The 22,608-nt window shown below is 53.2% G+C and overlaps 1 protein-coding gene across 5 annotated transcripts in view; it reads left to right on the top strand.

Annotated features, from left to right (window-relative positions):
• Positions 1 to 22,608, top strand: part of DLG3 (discs large MAGUK scaffold protein 3) — a 177,215-nt gene that overhangs the window by 119,741 nt on the left and 34,866 nt on the right. For all 5 annotated transcript variants that reach the window (XM_065411040.1, XM_065411044.1, XM_065411043.1 and 2 more), the window contains 2 exons: positions 7,226 to 7,382; positions 10,481 to 10,583. In XM_065411040.1, the coding sequence (XP_065267112.1) occupies positions 7,226 to 7,382; positions 10,481 to 10,583 (260 nt within the window). The remainder of the gene's footprint in view (positions 1 to 7,225; positions 7,383 to 10,480; positions 10,584 to 22,608) is intronic.

Genomic DNA, 22,608 nt, shown 5'->3' with positions numbered 1-22,608 from the left:
CTTGTGGCATGCCCGGCATTCCAGCAGCTCTTCCTCAGGATTTCAGTGGCCTGGCACGGTGAAGACTTGGCCTCTGGCCAGGCCCCAGGATAGTTCCACCCCTTCTGGGGTATCAATGTCCCAAACAAATAATGTCCAACAAAATAAGAGTAATCAACAGAACATCTTCCGGTACATCTGGACTCCTCTTCTGTCTCCCTCTTCTTCCAGAGGAGCAGCTCCCAGGGCTTCTCCCTGGAGTCCCTCGGCAAACCCCCAACACCAGACAAAACACGTACTCAACAACGTCTACCTGTGTCAGGCTGGAGCCTTTAGCCCATCTTAGGCTCGCCTGTTCCCCGCTCTTCTGCAGAACATCAGCCCACAGGGCGACCCCCTGGAGCTCTGCTCCTTTGTCAAGGTTCAGCACAGGTGTTCTCTCCAGCCCTGCGGCTTTGCCATGGTTCCCTCTCTGCTTGACTCCTGCCAGAGCAGGGACTCCAGCCCACCTCTGCCCTGGGTCTCCTCCACACTGCTCTGAACACCTTCCTCTGGACTGCGCCCTAGTCTGACACATCTCCAGCTGGAACACGCTGGGCTAATAGAGCTCTCTATTAACCCCTTCTTACCACGATGGGGTTTATACTCCCCCTCACACTGCCCCCTCCCCTCAACCTCCTCTCCGCAGTCATACCCTTCCTGCCACAAAGCCATTCAGCCACACTGGGTGAGGCCCAGGCCTGCCTCTCTCTTAATGGGGCAGTCTGGGCCTGGGCTAGCCTGTCCACCTCCTGGGGCAGGGACTGTTTCTACGTCTGCCCCCCTCCGGAGGGTTACTCGTCTCCATAGCGACCCTGTCTGTTAGTCGGGGTGTGGAAGCACTGTGGGGGGAGAGGCCTCACCTCAGGAGAGGTCAGCCTCCCTTCAGGAGTATGATGCAGCCTGCGGGAAGGAGGAGAGAGCATCGAGCTCCTAACACCCCCAATCAAAGCCATTAACACAGGCTGTTTGCAGTGAGCGCTGGTGCTTTTGCCTGGTTTCCAGCCCTGCAGCCTCACCCAGTGGGGAAGTGTGGCAGGGGGCCATTCCCGGCCCACAGGGAAGGCTAGGGAGGACACTGACTGAACTGAATGGACAGCTGAGCAAATGCTGGCTGGGGCATGGCCAGAAAAAAAAAGGTCCTGCCCAGCATTCAGGGAGCTCTTGGTCTCAGGCTGCCATGTGAGACACTGCCAGGGACAAGGCCTCTGCACGGGACTTCAGTCCCTTGTTACCAGACAAACCCAGTGTTCAGAGTGGAAGCTAGAGAGAGAGAAATCAGCCAAAGCCTCAGGACCTGGGTGTCTGGGTGTCTTAACTCTGTGCCTGCAGAATTTACTCAGGGCCGGCCCTTGTTCATGATAATCTGCTTACCACTGGCACAGCACTTTCCATGTTCTCTGCCCAACTTCCCATCCCCACCGTCAGCTGGCTCCACCGCCGCCCCCACTCCACTCGCCAGCCGTGCATCCGGCCGCTCTGCTGCCCTGTACCGACAAGCTCCCCCACATTCCACTCTCTGAATTTCCAGCGCAAACTTAGCCTGGCGAGAGCAGCACCCCCATCTTCCTCCAGAGCCCCACCATCTGCCCCCAACTCCCCAGATTAGGCCAGGAGAGCGGGAGGGGGGGACTGAGGTGGATTGTTTAGGGTGGGGATTGGGGAGAGAGGCGTGTTGGGGTGGCAATTTAGACTAAGGGGGTTTTGGGCTCACCACATGAGGGTAATGTTCTCTTTTGACAGACGTTCAGAGGGTCTGAATATGATCACTTTAATCTGATTGGTTCTTTTAATGCAGGGTTCTTGCACTGGTGATGGGGCGTGAGGGAGCACTGAGCTCTTGTGCACACCGCTATGTGCTAGGGCAGCAGATAGAATGGTGGTGTCTGCTCTCCTGATCTGCCTGGACAGGCAGCAGCCAGTCCTCCTGTCAGTGTCAGCTGACCGTGTGAGCACTGCTCTAGGTGAACAGTCAGAGGCCGTTGGTACAGCAGATGGTTGACATGAAACAGGTGTTTTTGCCTGTATCAGTGAGCAGTGTACTGGCTCTTGCACTCTGGTACTGCATGCTGATTTGGCCCCAACTGCATAGGGTTTGATTGGCATTTTGATGCCATTGCACGTCTGTATTCTAGGGGAAGGTGCTACTGAGGGGCCTAGTGTCAGTGCTGGTGGGAGAGGTTAACACAGGCCAGGATCTGTTATTGGACAATATTCCAAGTATACAAAGTAAACTTGCCAGCTTAGCCTTTGTTCCGCACCTTGGCTTGGATGATACTGGCTTTGCCTGCGAGGGCAAGAATGGGTTAAGTCCGTAAGGTCTAAGCAGAGTGAAGTAAGTGCTGAAGTCTGTGTCCTCTCAATAGCTGAGTGCGGGTGAAGAAGACGCGTGTCCTGCAGCAGTCCCAGGAGAGAGAAGGCAGAGATAAACAGAGCAGGGGGTTGAGAGCTGAGAGCATTCAGAACATTCCTGTTCCTCGCACGCTCAGTTGGGGAGCAAGAACCAGGCAGGGAAACCACAGGCAGAGCGCGCAGCACACCAATGTTCACTGTTAACGTCTCGTCATCCATGTCCTATGGGGGACCCCCATCTCTCTCTCCCTCCCGGCAGCAGCCAGGCCACAGGAAGAAATGGGACCAAAGGTACTGTTCTGTAATACCACTTAGTCTGAGCTGATGCAGGGAAGGGGAGTGGGACCATTGTCCAGGCAGCGAGGAGCGTCTGGGAGAGGTTTCCGGGCACAGGGTGCGGTGCCTGGCTGGGGTGATACCGGAACTGACCGAAAAGTCCTGGCATTTCTGCTTGTGCCAAGCCTTGGTATAACCTAGGAGTTAACGATGCTTGTCCTGGAAGGCAGACAGGAGTGTGTGCAGCCCCGGTTAACATCAGCTGGATGTAACGCAGACACAGAACTGGAGTTAGGGGGTTGTGTTGGGGGAACACTAGCCCTCAGTGTCTGTGGTTTTGAGCAGTGGTGGGCGGAGGTTTGTACTGAAGTTTACTCCACTGAAACAACGCCTCCCTGCAGTGGGACAGGGGGTCTGTCTGTCAGCAAGATTGCAGGGCACTGGGACTTTATTAATGATCTGGAGGATTGCGTGGACTGCACCCTCAGCAAGTTTGCCGATGACACTAAACTAGGAGGCGTGGTAGATACACTAGAGGGTAGGGATCGGATACAGAGGGACCTAGACAAATTAGAGGATTGGGCCAAAAGAAACCTGATGAGGTTCAACAAGGACAAGTGCAGAGTCCTGCACTTAGGACAGAAGAATCCCATGCACAGCTACAGACTAGGGACCGAATGGCTAGGTAGCAGTTCTGCAGAAAAGGACCTAGGGGTTACAGTGGACGAGAAGCTGGATAGGAGTCAGTGTGCTCTTGTTGCCAAGAAGGCTAACGGCATTTTGGGCTGTATAAGTAGGGGCATTGCCAGCAGATCGAGGGACGTGATCGTTCCCCTTTATTCGACATTGGTGAGGCCTCATCTGGAGTACTGTGTCCAGTTTGGGGCCCCACACTACAAGAAGGATGTGGAAAAATTGGAAAGAGTCCAGCGGAGGGCAACAAAAATGATTAGGGGTCTGGAGCGCATGACTTATGAGGAGAGGCTGAGGGAACTGGGATTGTTTAGTCTCCAGAAGAGAAGAATGAGGGGGGATTTGATAGCAGCCTTCAACTACCTGAAGGGGGGTTCCAAAGAGGATGGAGCTCGGCTGTTCTCAGTGGTGGCAGATGACAGAACAAGGAGCAATGGTCTCAAGTTGCAGTGCGGGAGGTCTAGGTTGGATATTAGGAAACACTATTTCACTAGGAGGATGGTGAAGCACTGGAATGCGTTACCTAGGGAGGTGGTGGAGTCTCCTTCCTTGGAGGTTTTTAAGGCCCGGCTTGACAAAGCCCTGGCTGGGATGATTTAGTTGGGAATTGGTCCTGCTTTGAGCAGGGGGTGGGACTAGATGACCTCCTGAGGTCCCTTCCAACCCTGATATTCTATGATTCTATGACTTACAGACTCCAGCTTCTGTAAGCAGAAGACTAAACACTCCAGGTTGGACACAGTGGTTTAGATGCCGCAGCCAAACAAACTGCTCTCCCTGCTGTCTGAGAATTCCCAGGGTCACAGAGAACCAGGCCAGCTGCGAGCCCATGGGTGCCAGCCTGGCCCCCTTCCCTGCAGCATCCTCTCTCTGCAGAAATGCCACAGTGCTTTAAGGGCTGCTGCCCTTGAGCCACAGAGATGGCAGCTTTCGGGGCAGGAGGGGGCAGCCTATGAAGTGAGGTTCAGAGGTCCCATCCAGTCCATCTCCTAGGGGCCAGGGCAGGGTTGTTCTCTATTGAACATTTACTAGCTTAGTGTCGTGAGCGGTGGGACCCCCACCCCTTCCCCTGGAGACAGTTCCATAGCTGGCTCTTGTTCCCCGTCAGGGCTTGGCTTGAGACTCTGCCTTCCTTTTTCCTTAATTCCGTCACATTCCTCCTAGTGCCAGCCCCCCACCCCAGTCCCTGTCCCGCCTGCACCGTGGGGCCTATGCGGGCCTGGGGCGAGAGGCTCCAGCCCAGGCCTAAGCCCTCCTTAGACATCCTACTCTTCCTTCTTTCTTTCCTTCTCGTCTTACCAGCTACTTCCCGTAACTGTCTCCAAGTGACATTCACCCCAGTATGGGGAGGCGGTGGATGAGGGACCCTGGCTCTGGGCTCCCTCCCGGTGTCCCTCGCTGTAAATCCTGCTGCCAGGATGTGTGTGTCAGTGAAGGGGGAGAAATCTCCCTCACACCTCATGATAGTGGAGCCTGTGTCTGTCCCGTGGGGCTCATGGAAAAGGCTCCCCTGCAGCCTGGCAGCATATTGCCCAGGCTGTAGCTTTTCTGGAGCTCCATTGTAGTGCCCAGAGTCAAAGTCCTTCCCTGTCCCAGCTCTTTTCCTCTGTGCGCAGAGGGGCCTGGTCAGTCCCCTGAATCAGAATCTGAACCCTTCCTGCCCAACCAAACTTGACTTAGGGCATGAACAGGGTTCCACTCTCCCTGTCTGGCCTGGCTGCTCTTTGCATGGCCTCAGGGTGGTTAAATCCCATATGTTTTACTTCTCTGAGTAGTGTCCTGCACAGGGATTACTGCCACTTTAACCTGTTCCTCCAGAGCAGATGCTCTGGCTTCATTCTTAGCACATGTCCTGGGCAGGGCCGGCTTTAGGAAGTGCGGGGCCCGATTCGAACAGTTTTGAGGGGGCCCCGGCAGGGATGACTAAAAAAAAAAAACACGTAAAAAACCACGTGGGGCTTGTACTCACCGGGCGGCGCGCCTAGTCTTCGGCGGCGGGTCCTTCACTCGCTCCGGGTCTTCGGCGGCACTGAAGGACCCGCCGCCGAAGTGCTGCCGAAGACCCGGAGCGCCGCCGGGTGAGTAAAAATTAAAAAGGAGCCTCTAGCCAGGGAAGGGATTCTCGGCCACTTGCCCCCACCCCGGCGGCCCTGCCACTGGGCGCGGGGCCCTCTTAGGCGCGGGGCCCCATTCGGGGGAATTGGTGGAATTGGCCTAAAGCCGGCCCTGGTCCTGGGTATTTCCATCATCTTCCTGGGTAACTTTAGAGATAAAGTGTTGTTAAACTCTCTGATGGATCTCAGCGTTTTGGTATAAATTTGTTCCACTTAATGCTTAGTATTTTCCTGAGGCATTTGCTTCTAAGGCACTTAAATGTCTGTCTCCCTGTACCTTTGGTGAATTTCCAGCTTTCACATCCGTATGTTAAGACAGAAATAACATTTGGGCTCAAGATTTGTAATTTGTATAGATTAGATTTTCAATGACCAAATCTTGTTTAAGCTAGTAAATCAGCATTGCTCAAACTGGGGGTCTTGACCCAAAAGGGGGTCACAAGCCTTTTGTAGGGGGGTCACGGTATTGCCACCCTTACTTCTGTGCTGCCTTCAGAGCTGGGCGGCCAGAGGGCGGCGGCTGTTGGCCAGGCGACCAGCTTTGAAGGCAGCGCTGTCGCCAGCAGCAGCGCAGAAGTAATGGTGGCATGGTATGGAGGGAGGGGGTCATCAGAGCCTGAAATATTTTCAAAGGGGGTCCCAGCAGAAAGAGTTTGAGAATCCTTGTGGTAAATGCAGCTGCTGCCTTGCCAATTTGTGACATTATTGCTTTCTGGATGTTCCCATTAGCTTGCATGTTAATGCCAAGGTACGTGAATTGACTCACTTCTTTCTTCCTTTGCCTTCCAAAGAAATGCTTGAGTTGGTAATTGCTGGGGTTCTTGTTCGATTTGTTTTTTTCATAATTAACTATTAATCCCATCTGTTTTGTGATGCTGGACAGTCTAGTTGAACTATCCCTTAGAAGGACTATGTCATCAACAAAATCTAGATCTTCTAGTGTATTGCTGCTGAGCCATGCATTACCTGTGTTGGATTTGTCCTTAAGGAAGTCAATGGCAAAGCCAAACAGGAGAGATGACAGAACACATCCATGCTTGACACCAGTGTCTGTGTTAAACCATTGACTCACATCTGTATTTATTTCACCTGGGCGACCTGCACCTTGATATAAAGCCTTGAGAAAGTTAATGATTTGTGTTAGCATTCAGTAGCACTTCAAGATGTTCCAGAGTGACTCGCGATGGAAATGATTTTGTAAAATCCATTCCGTTGACAAGGAGTGGGTTTGGCCAGTCAGTGCTCTTTGGTTATTCTCAGGGTGAAAGTCGGGCTGGCATAAAACTGCCGCCCAGCTCACTGCCAGGCAGCCTTAGCCTGGTGGCGTGTTGCCCAGGCTGCAGCTTTTCTGGAGCCCCATTGTAGTCCCAAGAGTCAGTCCTTCCCTTCCCTTCCTCAGCTCCTTTCCTGTGTGTACAGAGGCCTGTTCAGCCGGCTGCTGAGCTCCAAACGCCTCCAGCCCTTGGCCCAGACCCTGTGACTGACGGGAGCCCTAGGCTCCAGCCTGTTGGATGGTGCAACTCCCAGCACCTGCTCTGTGATTTGCCAGCCTCCTCATTGCTGGCTGATGAGTCGCAAGAGGCTGAGCTTGGGTGCAGGGGAGACTTCAGCCCTGCCGGATTCCAGGTGTATCAGGAAGCTCTCGCCCTGCTGTGCTCAGTGGCTTTCCTTCTTTCTGCACAGCTGGAAGCACCAGATCCCAGGGCACTGCAGTTGACTTTGTTGGCAGTTGTGCCCTCCTTTCTCTAAATGTCTGATGTCTGTTCACATAGAGAGCCCCGGAAAATCATCCTGCACAAAGGCTCCACTGGACTGGGCTTCAACATCGTTGGGGGAGAGGATGGAGAGGGGATCTTCGTCTCCTTCATCTTGGCTGGTGGCCCTGCCGACCTCAGTGGGGAGCTGCGGAGAGGAGACCGCATCTTGTCGGTGAGTCCTGTCACTGCTGCCGAGAGGGGCCTTGACCAGCTGCAGGGCTCGTGTGCCGGGAGCTGCTCTCGCTGTTATAGCTGCATTATGTCTAGCAGTCTGCCTCTTCCATCTGCCTGTCTCCCCTACCTCGGGCATTTACAGAGCGCCTGTCCCTGGCCTCTAGCAGTTCATTTGATCTCCTTGTGTTTTGCATCCCTAGTTATAATTCTCAGCAGTGCAGACACAAATCTATCTGATTCTGACCCTTTCCACAGCAAAATGAGGCTGCCCAGGCAAAGCTGGGAGAGCGAGGCCTGGATACCAGGCCCCACGATTGAGCCCCAGCGGCTGAGTCTGGACAGCAATGTATGCAGTCCTGCTGGAGTTCCCAGTCACAGACACGTGTGTTTTCATTCCTCAGCTCTCAGTGTGCATGGGGAGCTTTGCAGTATGAAAACTGGGCAGTTTGGCCAACAAAACCCAGATTCCCTCCCTCAAAGAGTGAGGAGCCCCAAGGTGCAGATGGGGGCAGTAGCACTGTGTGCTCAGGGTAGCTGTGTGTGGATGCTGCCTAGAAACCATCCTTTCAGCCACACACCAGAGAGATTCTTTAGGGGGATTCTGAGCTTGGCCTGGCCTGGCCTGGCAGGTACATTCCATCTCTCAGTTTGGCCCCTGCCACTGGGGTGAGTGTATTGAGTGTATTGATTCCATGCAGATGAGGCCAGAGCAGATCTGGGGGGCTGGATTTTCCTCCTTTCCCTGGGGTTTTGAAGATCCCCACCAATTTATGCCCTTACCTCACAGGGACCGACCCACAGATGTGACTCCCCAAACTGAGCAGCAGCGAACGCTGCAGAGCAAGGTTCAAATTCCCCATCCTCAGCCTGACCCTGCTGTTCCTAGCACCACTGTCCAAGCTTTTGCCAGCCCAGGGAGGGAGAGGCTGAGGCTAGGAATTACAGCTGAGCCCTGGGGCAGAAACGCAGATTGCCACAATGCTTGGGAGGGGAATGATTCTCTCCGGGTGTGTCTCCACAGCAAGCGAAGATGTGATCGTAGAGCAGGGAGGCATACCCACGCGCGCTTCCATCTAGCTAGTGCAGGTGCGGTGACATGGGCCAGCAACCGGAGTCTAAGCCCCTGGGAACCTAGGTGTGTATTCAGCTCACCCATGGGACCATGTCTACGCTTCTAGAGACCTCGGTTCGAATACAGAGCGGGTCTCAAGGGAGTTTGGAATGAAATCTCCAAGATGCCTTTGTTCCCATCATAAAACAACAGTACTTGGCGTAACTGGCCTGGGCTGAAATCGCAGGTCGGGACTGCGGAGGTGTGGCTAGAAGTCCAGGATGGGACTAGCTGGAGGTGCCTTGGCAGACCAGTGAGTAGGAAGCTTGCATAGCCCCTGCCTCCACTAGCCCTAGCTGCTGGAGTTCTGCGTTGCTAGGGAAGACATCAGTCCCCTGAAACCCAGGCATGCCAGATTCCGAGGCATTTACTCGAATGGGGTTCAGTTGGGAGCTGGACTTTGAGCTGAAAAGATCCCCGGATGCAGCTGAGAGTTTGGCCCTGAGCGAGCTAGTGGGAGGGCACTGTCTGGGGAGGAATGCCCTGATGTCTCCTCCTGGACAGCGCATGGGGTGGGGCGGGGGCTCTCAATCATCTGGGTGAAGAAGGACACTAGTGTGGTCCGAGAGACTCTGTGATTGTATCTAGAGCCGTTTGGGAGGGAGGGAGGGAGGGGTGTGTGTGTGTGTGTGTGTGTGTGTGTGTGTGTGTGTGTGTGTGTGTGTGTGTGTGTGTGTGTGTGTGTGTGTGTGTGTGTGTGTGTGTGTGTGTGTGTGTGTGTGTGTTATTTGTAATGGTTTCCTGTTTGGCTGCTGAAATGGGTGTGTATCGTTCCTATCGGCTGTTGCTCTTACTCAGCCTGTAGTTTGGAGTGCTAGTCCTTGTCTACACAGGACAGTGTTTCCGGTATGTGCTATGGTGTGAATTCAAACTGGTCTAGTTATACTGGTATACTCCACCCTCCCCATGTGGACACACTATACAGGTATAAGAGTAACTTTTTACATATAGCTTATGATGCTTGGGAAGGGGTTTAAGAAAGCCACTCTTATACTGGAGTACGTGCCCACACAGGAGGACTGTATAACTAGATCAGTATAACCAGTAAATCTTTTCCCTGTAGATAAGGCCTTAGTGATGGGAAAACCCCTTTCTCTCTAATGCATGTGAATTTGTTACTGGTAGGTTGTAGATATTGTCCTGACCTCCATGGGAGAAACTGTCCCTCCCCCTCAGCCAACTGAAATGCATTTTGCATCCACACACAGAAATATTTCAGTCCATTGCTGGGGGTGTAGCAGTCACTGCAAGTTAACCCAGAATTTGTAGAGGTGACCACCAACTGAGTTTCAATCGCTGCAGTTTCAATCAATCCAGAACATCTCGCTGGCACAGACAGAGGAATGTCAACGCTGACAACTGTCACCTTTACCTTCAGAGCTGTCAGCTCCCTCACAGGTTTCTTTCAGTTCACCAGCAGGCAGTCCAGGGGAAAATGGGTGCATTCGCAGGACGACTCCTTCCCTCAAAGAGTGAGGAGTCCTAAGGTGCAAACAGGGGCAGTAGCAGTGTGTTCTCAGCACTGTGTGGATATAGAACCCCGAATGGGGGAAGTGAGCACCTTCCCCGGGCTGTATAGGGGGTGAGTGAAGCCATCTTCCCTCTGCACTATTCTCAACCAGCAATCTACTTGTGGTAGCCAAACTGCAACTTGCAGAGAGAGAGAGAGAGCAGTGCAGGTGTATCGCTGGCTAGGACTGGAGTCTGGGGTGAAGATATAAATGGGGGGTTTCTAGTGGTGTTGCAGAGGGGTCAGAGAAGGAACTTGGTCACTGATCAACAGTTGGATTGCTTGCTTAGTATCTCAGGGGGATGTTAGCTAAGTGGATTATTTCTGGAAAGGGGCTTCTGAGCAGAGTGTATGGAGCAGACTTGAGAGGGAGAGAAGCAGGTCTCAGCTGGTGAGCTGAGGACAGTTCAAGGCATTGTGGCTCTCAGCTGCCCTGTCAATAACTAATCAGATTCCCTCATTTGTGTTTGGTCAGGTAAATGGTGCAAATCTACGGAATGCAACTCACGAGCAGGCGGCAGCAGCTCTGAAACGGGCAGGGCAGACAGTGACCATCATCGCTCAGTACAGACCTGAAGGTAGGAAATTGCTGAGAGTGCTGACGCCCGCTTTAAGGCCTGGCTGTGGGGCCCCCTCCCTTATACACTAGCCCCAGCCAATCAAATCAGGGGCCCCAGCTCCAAGGTGATCCTTAGTCTTTGGCTTTTCAATGTGGCTATGTCGCCCTGGCTAAGTCTAAAGACTCTTCAGCTGAAATTGCTCCCCACTCGATGGATTCTGCCCAGCGTTGTGTCATTGGCCCACCTCTAGCAGGAAACATATGTTCCTCCTTGCAAAGATATTCCAGCAGCCCCTCCTTTTTTGTCCATATATGGAATTGGAAGCACTGGCAGCTACGCCTAGTGGTGACTTCTGCAGACGTTCCTGGCTCTCAAGTAGTCTGTGAAGTTTATGTTTCTCCATGTTCTAGAGGTCAGGCCTAGCCTGTGTATAGAGACCAGGACACACCGTGTCCCTGACATGCTGGTTTTCTTGCCATCACATCTGGCTGATGATATGGTTCAGCTGAGGTCATAAGGTCGTTTGGGTTTGCAGTCCCCTATCATCCTCTAGTCAGAGGTGGAGAACCAGTCTCCATCCTGAGTGCAACTGGAGAATGTCCACCACTGATGGATGAGAGTGGTGCTTTTATTGCTCCTGCCCCCCTCAGCGCCTCCACTCCTCTCGGTGCACTCCCCACTCCTGCCCCCTTTTGGCATGCCCACCGCCCCCACCCGCCTGTCCCCCACCCTTCTCAGCGCACCTGCCGCCCCTGCCCCTCTTGGTGTGCCATCCACTCCCAAGTTGTCGCTTTGAGGTGTCAGATCCTGGTGCAAATCCCTCACATCAAGACCGGCCACTCCTCCAAAACTGCCTGTAAGCCCAACTCCGAATCAGGGTGGATGGCCTAGAACGATGAGCCCTCCTACCTATACTGCCCACGGGGATTCAGCAGTCATCGGGTGCCAGCTTAGATTATACTGCAGATGTTGGGCTAGCCTCTACTGAAGGTAGCCTCAGAGGACAAGGACACTCGCTTCATGTATCGTTCCTGATTCCCTCAGCCTTAAGATTGGTAGCAGGTTCACAGACTATTTACAGTGTGCAGGGAACTTCCAAATTTGTGGAAACGTGGGAAAGAGACTCAACTGCTTTACTATCCCTTGTTATATCTGGCACAGTGGAGTCCTGGGGAAGTGGTTAGGTGTTTAATAGAGCAAGTAGATTAGCCCTTGGCAGTGTCTTCTCTCCAGGTCAGCATGGCTCACTGGCCTGAAATACTGGTGTTTAATAACTTGTTACATCTGGGAGCCCTCATCCTGCCCAGGGTAATCCAGAGTCCCTGCAAATTAGCAGGACTTCATGTGTTCAGAAAATCTATTGGAGCAGCCCCCGCCAGGTGAAGCAAGGGGCCATGGAGTAGACTAGGGCTGAAATTGGAGCCAGAGGAGAAATTCTGAATCACTCTCACAGAGTCCCAGCAGGCCATGCTGAGTATGTCTACATTGCAGCTGGGAGCGACCCATCCACCCTAGTTAGACAGACTCAGGGTATTGGGGCTGAAGCTAGTGTGCTAAAAATAGCAGCATGGACATTGGGAGCCCAAACTGCAATCTCATCCGACTGCTTAGGCTTGAGAGCCAAGCTGCAGGCCAAGCAGCAACGTCCACACTGCCCTTTTTAGCACGCTGTCTAGCTAAAGCTTCACTAGTCGGAGTTTGTCTCATTCCCAGCTGTAAACTCTTCTTCCAGGGGCAGCAGCCTGTTCAGTGTGGAGGGGAAGGTTCTACGCAAAACAGACATTCCTGTGTCATTTCTCATTTAATAACTTAGTTTTGCTCCAAGTCACTAGACAACTCTATATTTAACTAACACCTAAAGTGACTTTCACTAACTGTACCCACTCACCGTGGGGTTTCTTATCACCTTCCTGCAGACTGGTCATCTCCGCAGCTCCACTGTCAAGGCTGCTCACTCTGGCTTTGTAGTTTTATTCCCAAGATGGCCCTGTTCCCCAATCAGCAACAACACAGCTTTGAGTAGTTCATCCTTTGTGTAACTTTGCTGAAGTTGAATTACACTCGGGATGAATTTGGCCCAGATACAAGGCAGCTCCTTAAAAGGAAATGGTGCATCTTGCACGAAGGGCCCAGGACTGTGTCTGTAAGCAGCGGAAAGTCCCTTTCCTCCAGTGGAAAGATTAGCAAGTCCCCATCATGCTGGAACCAAACTTTCCTGCTTCTTCCGCCGGTTGTGTTACTGGACTCGCCGCACCCTCGCCCGCGACAAGCTTCCACTCCAGCTCAGATGGGGAGTTTTTACTCCCTGAGGTGACGTCTGAGTCACTCGGATCCCCCCTCACTTGACCACTCCCAGGCAGGGCCAGCCTGGGGGGCTGCTGCTTGCCCCCCGAAAGCCCTGCGTGCGAAAACGCCCCCGTCGCTGGGTCTGGTCCTTAGCCCCGGGGAAGGAACGCCCGGCGGGCCCGGCCCCATCAGGTGTGGACAGCAGCGCGTGGTGCAGCGTTGCCTCTTGCACCGAAATAGTGACTGTGGTGCCAGTCCGCGTGTGAACGACCGGCTCCATAACCACCGTCCTTCTCCCGCCTGTGCACAGCAGCCGGGCGCTCGGTAACGCCCGCGGGCCGGCCTGTGGGGAGCCGCTCGGCGGGAGCTGGGCAGCCCCTGGGTCCCTGCGGGCTCCGGAGGGGGCCCCGGCATCGGCCCGAGGTCCCGGGGGGGCGGGGCCGGGCCTGCATGGCGGCGCTGGAACCGCCTCACCAACCGCCGCCGGCCCGGGGGGCGGGGTCGGCGCGTGGAGGATCCGCCCGGCGCGCTGCGGGGGGAGGGGAGCGACCAGGCCGGCGAGACGCCTCGCACCGCCCGCGGTATGGGCGGGGCGTCGTATGTAAAGGACAATGTCGGTGATAGGCCGGGGGCGGGGCTGAGGAAGTGAGCGGATGCTGATTGGAGCGAGGCTGGTCTGGGGGCGGAGCCGCCGCCCCAGCCTCCCGCCCGTGCGGCTTTGTGTGCGGGGCCGGGACTCGCGAGCCGGGCTGCTCCGGCGCGCGCTGCCATGGGGCGAGGGGCCGCCTGGGATCCGGTCTGCTAGGTGAGCTGGGGCCGGCCGGGCCCCTCCCCCCGCGGGGCTCCCCCCCGCTCAGCCCCCCTCACCTTGGGAAGCTCGGCCTGGGCCCCTCCCAGCCCCCCTCACTTCGGCCCTTCCCCCTCCCAGGCCCCTTCCCCCCGGGGGGCTCGGCCTGGGCCCCGGCCCCGCCCCCTCTTACTCCCCCCGTACCTCCCCCCCACCCCGGGGGGCTCGGCCTGGGCCCCGGCCCCGCCCCCTCTTACTCCCCCCGTACCTCCCCCACACCCCGGGGGGCTCGGCCTGGGCACCGGCCCCCGCTCACCCTCCCCCGCCCCCCTGGGGGGGCTCAGCCCCCCCCCGCCCATTCCAGGGGGCTGCGCCTCAGAGCCCACCTGCCTGACCTGTAACCGCCCTCTCCCGCCACGGGCTGGGCTCTCTTGTCCCCACACCTGCCCAGCCGGCCTGGCACGGTTGGGCTGTGGCTGTAGGAATGAGCTGATTGCCAGTGAACTGACAGTCGCTAGCAGCCCTTTGCCTGCTGGGCTGGATGTCCCCCAAGCATCCCTTCTGGACACTGACTGGCCAGCACAGATCTGTGGGGTTTAAGGGCCCTGGTGATGGTCTAGTCTGATTTCTGGGTAACACAGGCCATAACATTTCACCCAATGGTTTCTGCATCAAACCCACATCTGCTGGTTGAGTTGGGCCGTATCTTTTAGAAAGACGTCCAGGTTTGATTAAAAACTTCTATTGATGGAGAATACACCCTGTCCCAAGGTAAATTGATCCAATAGTTAGTTTTCCTCTATGTGAAAAATGTACATTTTATTTCTGTTCTGATTTTTGTTTAACTTCTTCCCATCATTGGATCTTTTTCTGCCATTGTCTGATAGATTAGCTTAATCCACAGGATTAAGTTAAACCGGAATAAAGCCCACTCAACTCCATATGTGGACACTTCTGGAATTCAGGAATAGCTGTTGCACTTTAAACTCACACCCTACCTTGATCTGAATGAACTTTCAAGTGTAGGCAAGTTCTAAAGTCCAGCGTTTGATGATAGTTCATTTTTGTAGCAGAGCATAGATGCTCTTAATAAAATGCAGTTTGTACCCGCAAGAGTGCTTTTGCCAGTATAGCTTCTACTGGTTCCCCAAACAAAATAAGCTGCCAGTAGAATCATATGTTGGTAGTATAACTGTGTCTGGAATGATTGTGCAGGTACATAAATGTCATTAAAAAAAATCATGCCAGTAAGTGACATTTGAAGGTGCTTTAGCTGGTTGTATTGTAGCCTGGGCTGCGCTAGGCTTTAACTCTTCCAATTTACACTATATCTTCGCCGCCAAAACAAGTGATCTCCCTGTTTTTTAAAAAAAAAAAGCCATCTAACTTGCGATAGCTATCTTGCCGTAAAATCCTAGTGGAGACAAGGCACAGATAGATTTCAGCGTGTCCTGAAGTGAGCACTGTATCCCACTCTCTATTGGGCATGTCTTGGAACCTGGCAGAAACCTTTGGGTATCCTGCAATAGTGTAATTTCTGAGCTCTTTGGGTTTAGCCTACTGCCTTTCTCCTGGGTGTAGGGGTGATGGGTGCAGGGTGAGGGGATGGTTAAGTGACATGAGCTCTTCTAACCCCTGAAGGCTGTTCCTAGTGCCCCTTGCTGATGCTCAACATGGCTTTGAAAGAGGGTGGGGAGGTAATGGGCTTTACAAACACGTTGAATAGTTGTTGTAGTTCCTTAGAGGGCTCTTCTGGGGATGTATGCAGAGCTGCCATTTCTGGGGGGCACTGGGGCTATTCCTGTCTCTGAAGCAGGTGCTTTAGTGGCTGTGTCAGCAGTGAAGAGGTACTTTCTGATGCCACAGCTGGCGCTGCTTGGTGAAACCTGGAATCTGTGTGCTGCTTGGGAGTCGATACTGTTGGTTCTTTCTCTGTTTACTGGAAGCAGAGTTTGTCGGAGAGACTGAGTGGAGGTGCAGATGTTTTGTTTCTGTGATGGGAACAGTAAATATAGTGCCACGGTGATGCTGAGGAGAAGCCAGCAGTGGACTCCCATGAGATCCTGTGGAGAGGCGAAGCTTGCCGACTGCCCAGGAGATTGGGCACAGAAGAGGAAGAGCTGATCCTGCTAAGTATGTGGCTCTCATCCCTACTTAGTAATGTGCTAACCTGGTAGCTGCTATAGCCCACGGAATAAGCTGTCCCTGAGCATGCTGGGCTAGCTTGTTTCTCTCCAGGCTACTGCCACAGGGGGACAGCTCTTAATGTATTCATCAGTTTTCAATTTGAAAGCAGTTGGTTCTGAAAAGTCCAAAAGGGGCTGGAGGTTTGTGTTCAGGGGCTGGATCCCTGCGAAGCTTGAGCAGGTGGTAGGAGTCTCTCTTTAAAAGATGCTAATTAAACATCGTTTTTAAAATTAACAGATTTGCCTTTAATCCCCTCACAAAGGTGTTAGCAGCCAAGTGGTGCTGCCTGTGCCAGGCTGAGTGGCAGCTATTTGGCAAGGCAATTAATCAGAAGTGTCCCTGAAAAAAGGGAACAGTTGGGTTCTGACACCTTACTTTGCGTATTGCTGGGCAAGGCAGCTGTTAGTTATCTACTGACCCACTGGAAGGAATAAGGACAGCTGCACTATGTCAGAACCATGGGCCATCCTGTCTGGGCACCAACAGACCCAGGAAACTTGTAACTGAATGTCCTCACTAGCCATACAAATGGCTAATGCTTTGTTGAATCCTACTGAGCTTTTGGCCGCCATGATATTTTGTCGCAGTTAGTTCCATATTCCATGTGTTGTGGCTTTAAAATACGGATTTTCTTGTCAGTTTTAAACGGTTCCCTTTGATTTCTTTGTGCCCTTATTCTTGTATTATGAGAGTAATAGGAGCACCCAATCTCCCTTCTCTTTGCTGTTCTTCTATACATTTCTATCACACCCCCTCTTAGTTTTTGTCCTCTCTGACCTCTTTATTCCTTTTCTCTTCATATGGAAGGCTTTCCAGGCCATTGATCATTTTTGTTGCCTTTCCTTCTATTTCTTCTCTCTCATTTCCAAAGCAGGTGTTTTGGGGGAAATGGTCATGTGATCCCTTCTTCTGCCACAAAGCCCATCTGTGAAGGGAGGTGCAGAGGCTCTCCCCGGAGAGGAGCGTTTTGTGCAGCCCAAGGAGTATGGCATGTGGTGATGTTTCAGGAAGCACTTTGTGCTCCTGTATTTCAGGTTCAGTTTGCAAAGTGAGATTTGGCAAAGGAACAAGCAGGTGTGGGCTGAGCATTTCTTACATGTAGGAAAGGGCAGAGTGAGATTTTAAAATAAGCGGCTGGTCACAAGGCTATATGTTGTTGGGGGTTTGTAGCCCATGGCCTTCATGTACTGTCTGTTACGTGTCAAGTGTCGTGATATGTTGGCCCCAGGTGCACACATGCATTAAAGACCATTAGAATGGTCTGTTGTCGGCTTGGAGAAAAGCAATGATCTCTCTAGAAAAATGTTCGGTATCGAAGAGGTGAGCAGAGCCCATGACTGCTGAGGCAGGACAGGCAGATTCTGAGTGGCTCCGTGACCCACGTACTTCCTCCGGACCAGAATCTGCCTGTGCTTTGCTGCTTTCAGCCCAGCCTCGGCAGAGAGGACAGTACATATTCGGGGGTGTGGGATCCTGCCTATAACTAAAACCAGAAGAGGAAGGCCTGGCTTTCTGAGGCAGTTAGGATCTCTTTAACTCATGGGAGGTGCGGGGAGGCCATCCTTTGAGAGCAGTTAGAAGGCAACAAATCAAAGCTAAGAGTAGTAAGCTGCTCACCTGGATAGGCCGGTGTAGTGAGTATCCCAATGCCTCCTCCTAGGGATGGCAATAAGGAAATGCAAAAGAATATGTTCAACAAAATCATGGGTCAGCATTACAGATGATAGACTGAGAGCTCAAAAGAATTGGGACCCTAAGAACAACCCTAGAGAAGGAGAACCCAGTCAGAATGGCACTGGTAGCAACAGTGGTCCCTGCTTATGCACAAAGAAAAGGGAACGGTAAACCAAGGAGCAGATGTGAATCCGTGATTGCAATGGGCATGGACGCAAGACACAAGCATTTAGAAAGCAGTGGATATGAACTGTCCCTGTTCAGAGCCTGGCAATGCAGACCCATAGGAAGGAGCTGGCAGAAACTTACCCTTATCAGCAGAGATCCAGGATCTGCAAAGTTATCCCCTCCAAGCCCCGTGTGATTGCAGGAGAGGCTTGGGGTGCTTGCCCGGGGCTGTGGTAAGTGAATGCACCCTTTTTCATGCTGATGAGTGCCAGAGCTTGGACACAGAAATTCTGGATTAGTATTGACACTTAGGGTACGTCTTCACTACCTGCTGGATCGGCGAGTAGTAATCGTCTAGAGACGCGATAAATCGGTCCCCGAACGCGCTCCCCGTCGACTCCGGAACTCCACCAGGGCGAGAGGCGGAAGCGGAGTCGACGGGGGAGCCGTGGCCATTGATCCCGCGCCGTGAGGACGCAAGGTAAGTCGATCTAAGATACGTCGAGTTCAGCTACGCTATTCTCGTAGCTGAAGTTGCATATCTTAGATCGATTTTCTCCTCTTTCCCCCCCAGTGTAGACCAGCCCTTAGTCACTTGCCCAAATCTCAACAACTTGTGTATCTTCTTAATGCCAGGAATTCTTCTCCTCCTCACCCCAAACAAACAGTTCAAAGATAAAATCATGGTGAGGCAAGTTACTTCTGTCTTCTAAGCACCTGTGCACAGAGATGCAAGCTCGGTGCAAAGCCTGTGGAGGTTACCTAAAGCCACCTCCAGGTGCTGTTCTGTGCTGCGATTCTGAAAGGAGCCCTCTCATGTTTGTCTCTTCCTGTCAGCTTTGCTTTCCATGGGCACAAAGGCCAAGATTTTGACAAGGCCATAAATATCCATGAAGGAGTTATTGTCACCCAAGCCAGGGGTGCCTGTTATTTTAAACTTTAAGGTCTTTACTGTGGTGACTCTTCCTGCAGCTGACTTCAGAAGGGAACGGGAAACCATGGAGCGGGTACAGTGATTTTTTTTTAGAAAGTCACATGGCATTTCTCAGCATCATGCCTCAGCCCCTGTCCTCCAAACATACCGAGTGGTCAGTGCCAGAGGTGCATGCTGGATGCAGTCAGGGGAAATTAATGAATTAACCCCAAAGTTCAAAGGGAGAGAAAGTAACGGCAATAAAATAAGTCAATTTTAAAGCAGAAAAAAATCACTGACTGTAACTTTAGCACAAGGCAAGTCACAGGTTCCGTAAGTGAAAGCAAGGGACTCTTTCTTCCCTCTGCAATGAGGCTGCACATGGATGGTCCCAGAACATACAGACCCGTTCGGTGGAGTCTGAGGCTGTGGCAACGTACTTAGCAAGACTTCCCACCTCTCCTCAGAGTACCGTGTCCCTTCCCTGGCTTTGCAGGTGGATGCAGCCAGCCCATGCCCTGCTGAGGTTCATCCATCCTGGGCAGCACTTCCTGCTAGAAATAGTCATTATGGGTCCTGTTGAGTTTTGCGACTCTAGGTATGATTCACAGTCACTTCCTTGCCCACTGGGCCTTCGGTCTTATGGGATGTTGGTTGGCTCTGAGCACAACTCCCACGTGCAGGGCTCCTGTATCCTCAGAAAGGGCTCCTTTCCAGCTTTTACTGTTGCCTTATTGAGGCCAGGTCTACACTACTGCGGTAGTTCGACGGCTGGCAATCGAAGTTCCGGGTTCGATTTATCGCGTCTGGTCTGGACGCGATAAATCGATCCCGGAAGCGCTCGCCGTCGACTGCGGTACTCCAGCTCGGCGAGAGGAGTACCGCGGAGTCGACGGGGAGCCTGCCTGCCGCGTGTGGACCGCGTCTGAACCGCGGTAAGTTCGAACTAAGGTATGTCGACTTCAGCTACGTTATTCACGTAGCTGAAGTTGCGTACCTTAGTTCGAATTTGGGGGTTAGTGTAGACCAGGCCTGAGACTCTCCTCTTTCCTCACATGGCTCCTTGATGGCTTTCATTTCCTCCTTTTTCACTGTTTCCTGGTGTCATAGTAGCTGAAATCCGAGAGAGCCCTTTTATACTGGGCCAGAGACCCACAGTCTGCGGGGTGCAACGTTCTTCATGAAGTGTCATTTAGTGGGAGGGAGATTCTGAGCCCAGTCACTTGCTCGGGTTGACGTGCAGAGCTTTGCTGCTCAGTACAGGAAGCTGCTTACTGGCAGTTCTGTGCAACCTGCAGCCGAACTGCAGGAAACTGCAAACAGACATGAAGATCTAACTCAGTGGTTCTCAGAATTTTGTACTGGTGACCCCTTTCACACAGCAAGCCTCTGAGTGCGGCCGCCCTTATAAATTTAAAACACTTTTTTTACATATTTAACACCATTATAAATGCAGGAGGCAAAGCAGGGTTCGGGGTGGAGGCTGACAGCTCACGACCCCCCCCCCCCCCCCATGTAATATCCTCGCGACCCCCGAGGGGTCCCGACTCCCAGGTTGAGAACCCCTGATCTAACTTAATCCCAGACGTTAGGCAGGCAGTCCCAGCCCCTGATCTTAACAGATCCATACTATATCATCACAGCCCACATGGTATGGGAGGTCCTGTACTGCTCTTGCACACTTATGGGACTCCCAGCAAGTCCTGCTTCAGCCACAACTCTGGCACTGATGGGTGGCAGTTGTGTCCTGGGGGGTTGCTTTTTCTGGGGGCTGTTGAGTTAACGCCTAGCTGGTTCGCTGTTTTGGCTTCGCTCACTGAATGTGTTTACCATAGAAACAACAGTCCTGTAGGAGAAGGAGTGCTCTGTTCACAATAACCAGGAGCCCACATGGAATTGTAACTAAGGCCATTAACACCCAGGCTCATTATTCCCCTGTGGGGGTGGAGAGGCAGAGAGAGATGCAGACAATAGTCCAATGGATTTCTAATCCTAGAGCAGCATGGTTTGGGGAGTTCCAGTCCTTTCAGGCTTGCTGTGGCAAGAATTCCGAGCACAGAGATTTCTCCGGGGTGGGTGTGGGGGTAGCGTGGCTCTGCGACCTCAAGGGACAGATCTCTACTTCACGAGACGCGACAACATGCAGCGTGGCATATGTGTTCATGTCAGTAAGCCTGCCTGGCAGAGGAATGGCTCTAGAGGCTCTTTACCAAGGTGTGAAGTAGAAACAATAAATCCTCCCCCTCTCTTAATGCCAGACTTAGTGCCCAGCGAGACATTGTGTACAGCAGTGACACTTAAATGGAGAGGCAGTCTTACCTGTTACCATTTTGTCAGATGCGGTGTGTTCTCTAACAGCCTGCCTGAGAGCATGGGATGGACGGGGAACCACAGTAAGCCTCCTGCTCCTCACAGCTGTGCTGGGTCTAGCTTGCAGTGTAGCCGTTCATGCTGGTAGCCTCTCAGCTCCCAGGCCATGAGCAGGTCACTCTCCCCAGCTACCTAGCCACCGAGCAAAGGTTGATCTGACCGTCCCAAGAGGTCCTCAGCCAATAACATACCAAGTGAAGCTGGGTCCGAGAGCACATGCACTCGTGTGAGTGCACCCTGGGCCTTTCCCACCAGCCATATACCCTCCTCACAATGGGACCACAGCTCTGACTCCGCCGACCAGGCCTGGACGTGCTGGCCAGCCACCCATTCCTTCCTGGGCTGGCCTTTCTTCTCCCCTGTTCTTTTCCTATGCCCCTGCCTAGTGTGCTGTTTTTACATATGTTACAGGCTGTTCCCTACCCTGGTCGCTTGGCACCCTCTCTGAGAGGGGCTGAGCATGGAGAAGAGGGCTTTGCTACTGCACTGCTTGCCAAGCGAGTGTGTCAGGCCAGTGGGAACCCCTCCAGGAGAGCCCGAGGCCCTGCCCAGTTGTTCCCTCCCAGGCTGTGATGGGCAGCCTGGCTGGGGATCCGGAGCCTTCACTGGGCTCAGTATGCGCTACTCTTAGCTAGCTGCTCAAAATAAAACCAGTGTTGCTGAACTGGGGTGGCTGCAGGTATTGTAGGGCCTTCCTTGCTTATCTGTCTGGCTCCCACTCGCTCCAAACCAGTAACCGCCCCCAGCTGCCTCAGGCTCTCTGTTTTACCTCCACTCAGCTTTGGGCTCTTTGACCCTGTAGCGGGGCGTGGAAGCTATGGCACTGCGAATGGGAGTCGGGGAGCTGACACATCAGGAATGCAGGGCCTTGCAGGAAAGAAAGCTCTGAGTGGTGGGTTAGACGTGCAGGGTCAGAGCACCTGGGTAACCTGGGCTCTTTCCAGAAGCAACCCCTTTCTCCCTCTCTAGGCAGCTGGAGAGCCAGTCATTGCCTGGTGTCCTGAGCAAACGCTGGTCTAGTCTGCTCTAGTGCAGGGGTGTGTCTGTGGACGCTGCTCAGCACCTTGGCCTTTGCTGTGGCTAATGATTACCTGGCTGGCAGCAGCAGCAGCAGGGAGGGAGGGAGTTGGGAGCTGGAGCACTCCCATCCCCCCCATCCCTGCTAGTGAGCTGTTCCACACTGATCCTGCTGCTAGTTAATATTAAACTTGCCCCCGCCCCTTTCCGGCTGTTTGTCTCCTTCTAAACCAAGCCATTGGCTTTCCCTGGCAGGAATTAGGTTCATCAGTCAGCAGGCAGAGAGGGTTTGTGTGTAACAAGGGTTGGGAGGTCCCTGATCAACTCAGGACAGCTTGTGGGAAAGGCAGGGAGCTGGACTCCTCCCTCTAGTGAGGTGGGAGACAGGACAGCTGTGACCCAGTGGAGTGCTTGGGGGTATGTGCAGGGTGCTGCTTCTCTGAAATGGGGGGATGCCATGTTTCATCTGGCTCCTCCAAACGGTGGCCAGACCGAGCCAAGCGGAGGGGGCATCTGATGGGAATCCTGGGGTAGGAAGCCATGTGTGACCCACAAATAATGTTCTAGCCTGTTATAGGCATGGGCAGTAAGTGCTGGGTCTCAGAGTCTTGGTCTGTCATTTCACTAGGAACACTGCTGCA

The sequence above is a fragment of the Emys orbicularis genome, chromosome 9 (assembly GCF_028017835.1).
Source record: "Emys orbicularis isolate rEmyOrb1 chromosome 9, rEmyOrb1.hap1, whole genome shotgun sequence".
Lineage (NCBI taxonomy): Eukaryota > Metazoa > Chordata > Testudines > Emydidae > Emys > Emys orbicularis.
This window is presented reverse-complemented; position numbering and strand designations above follow the sequence as displayed.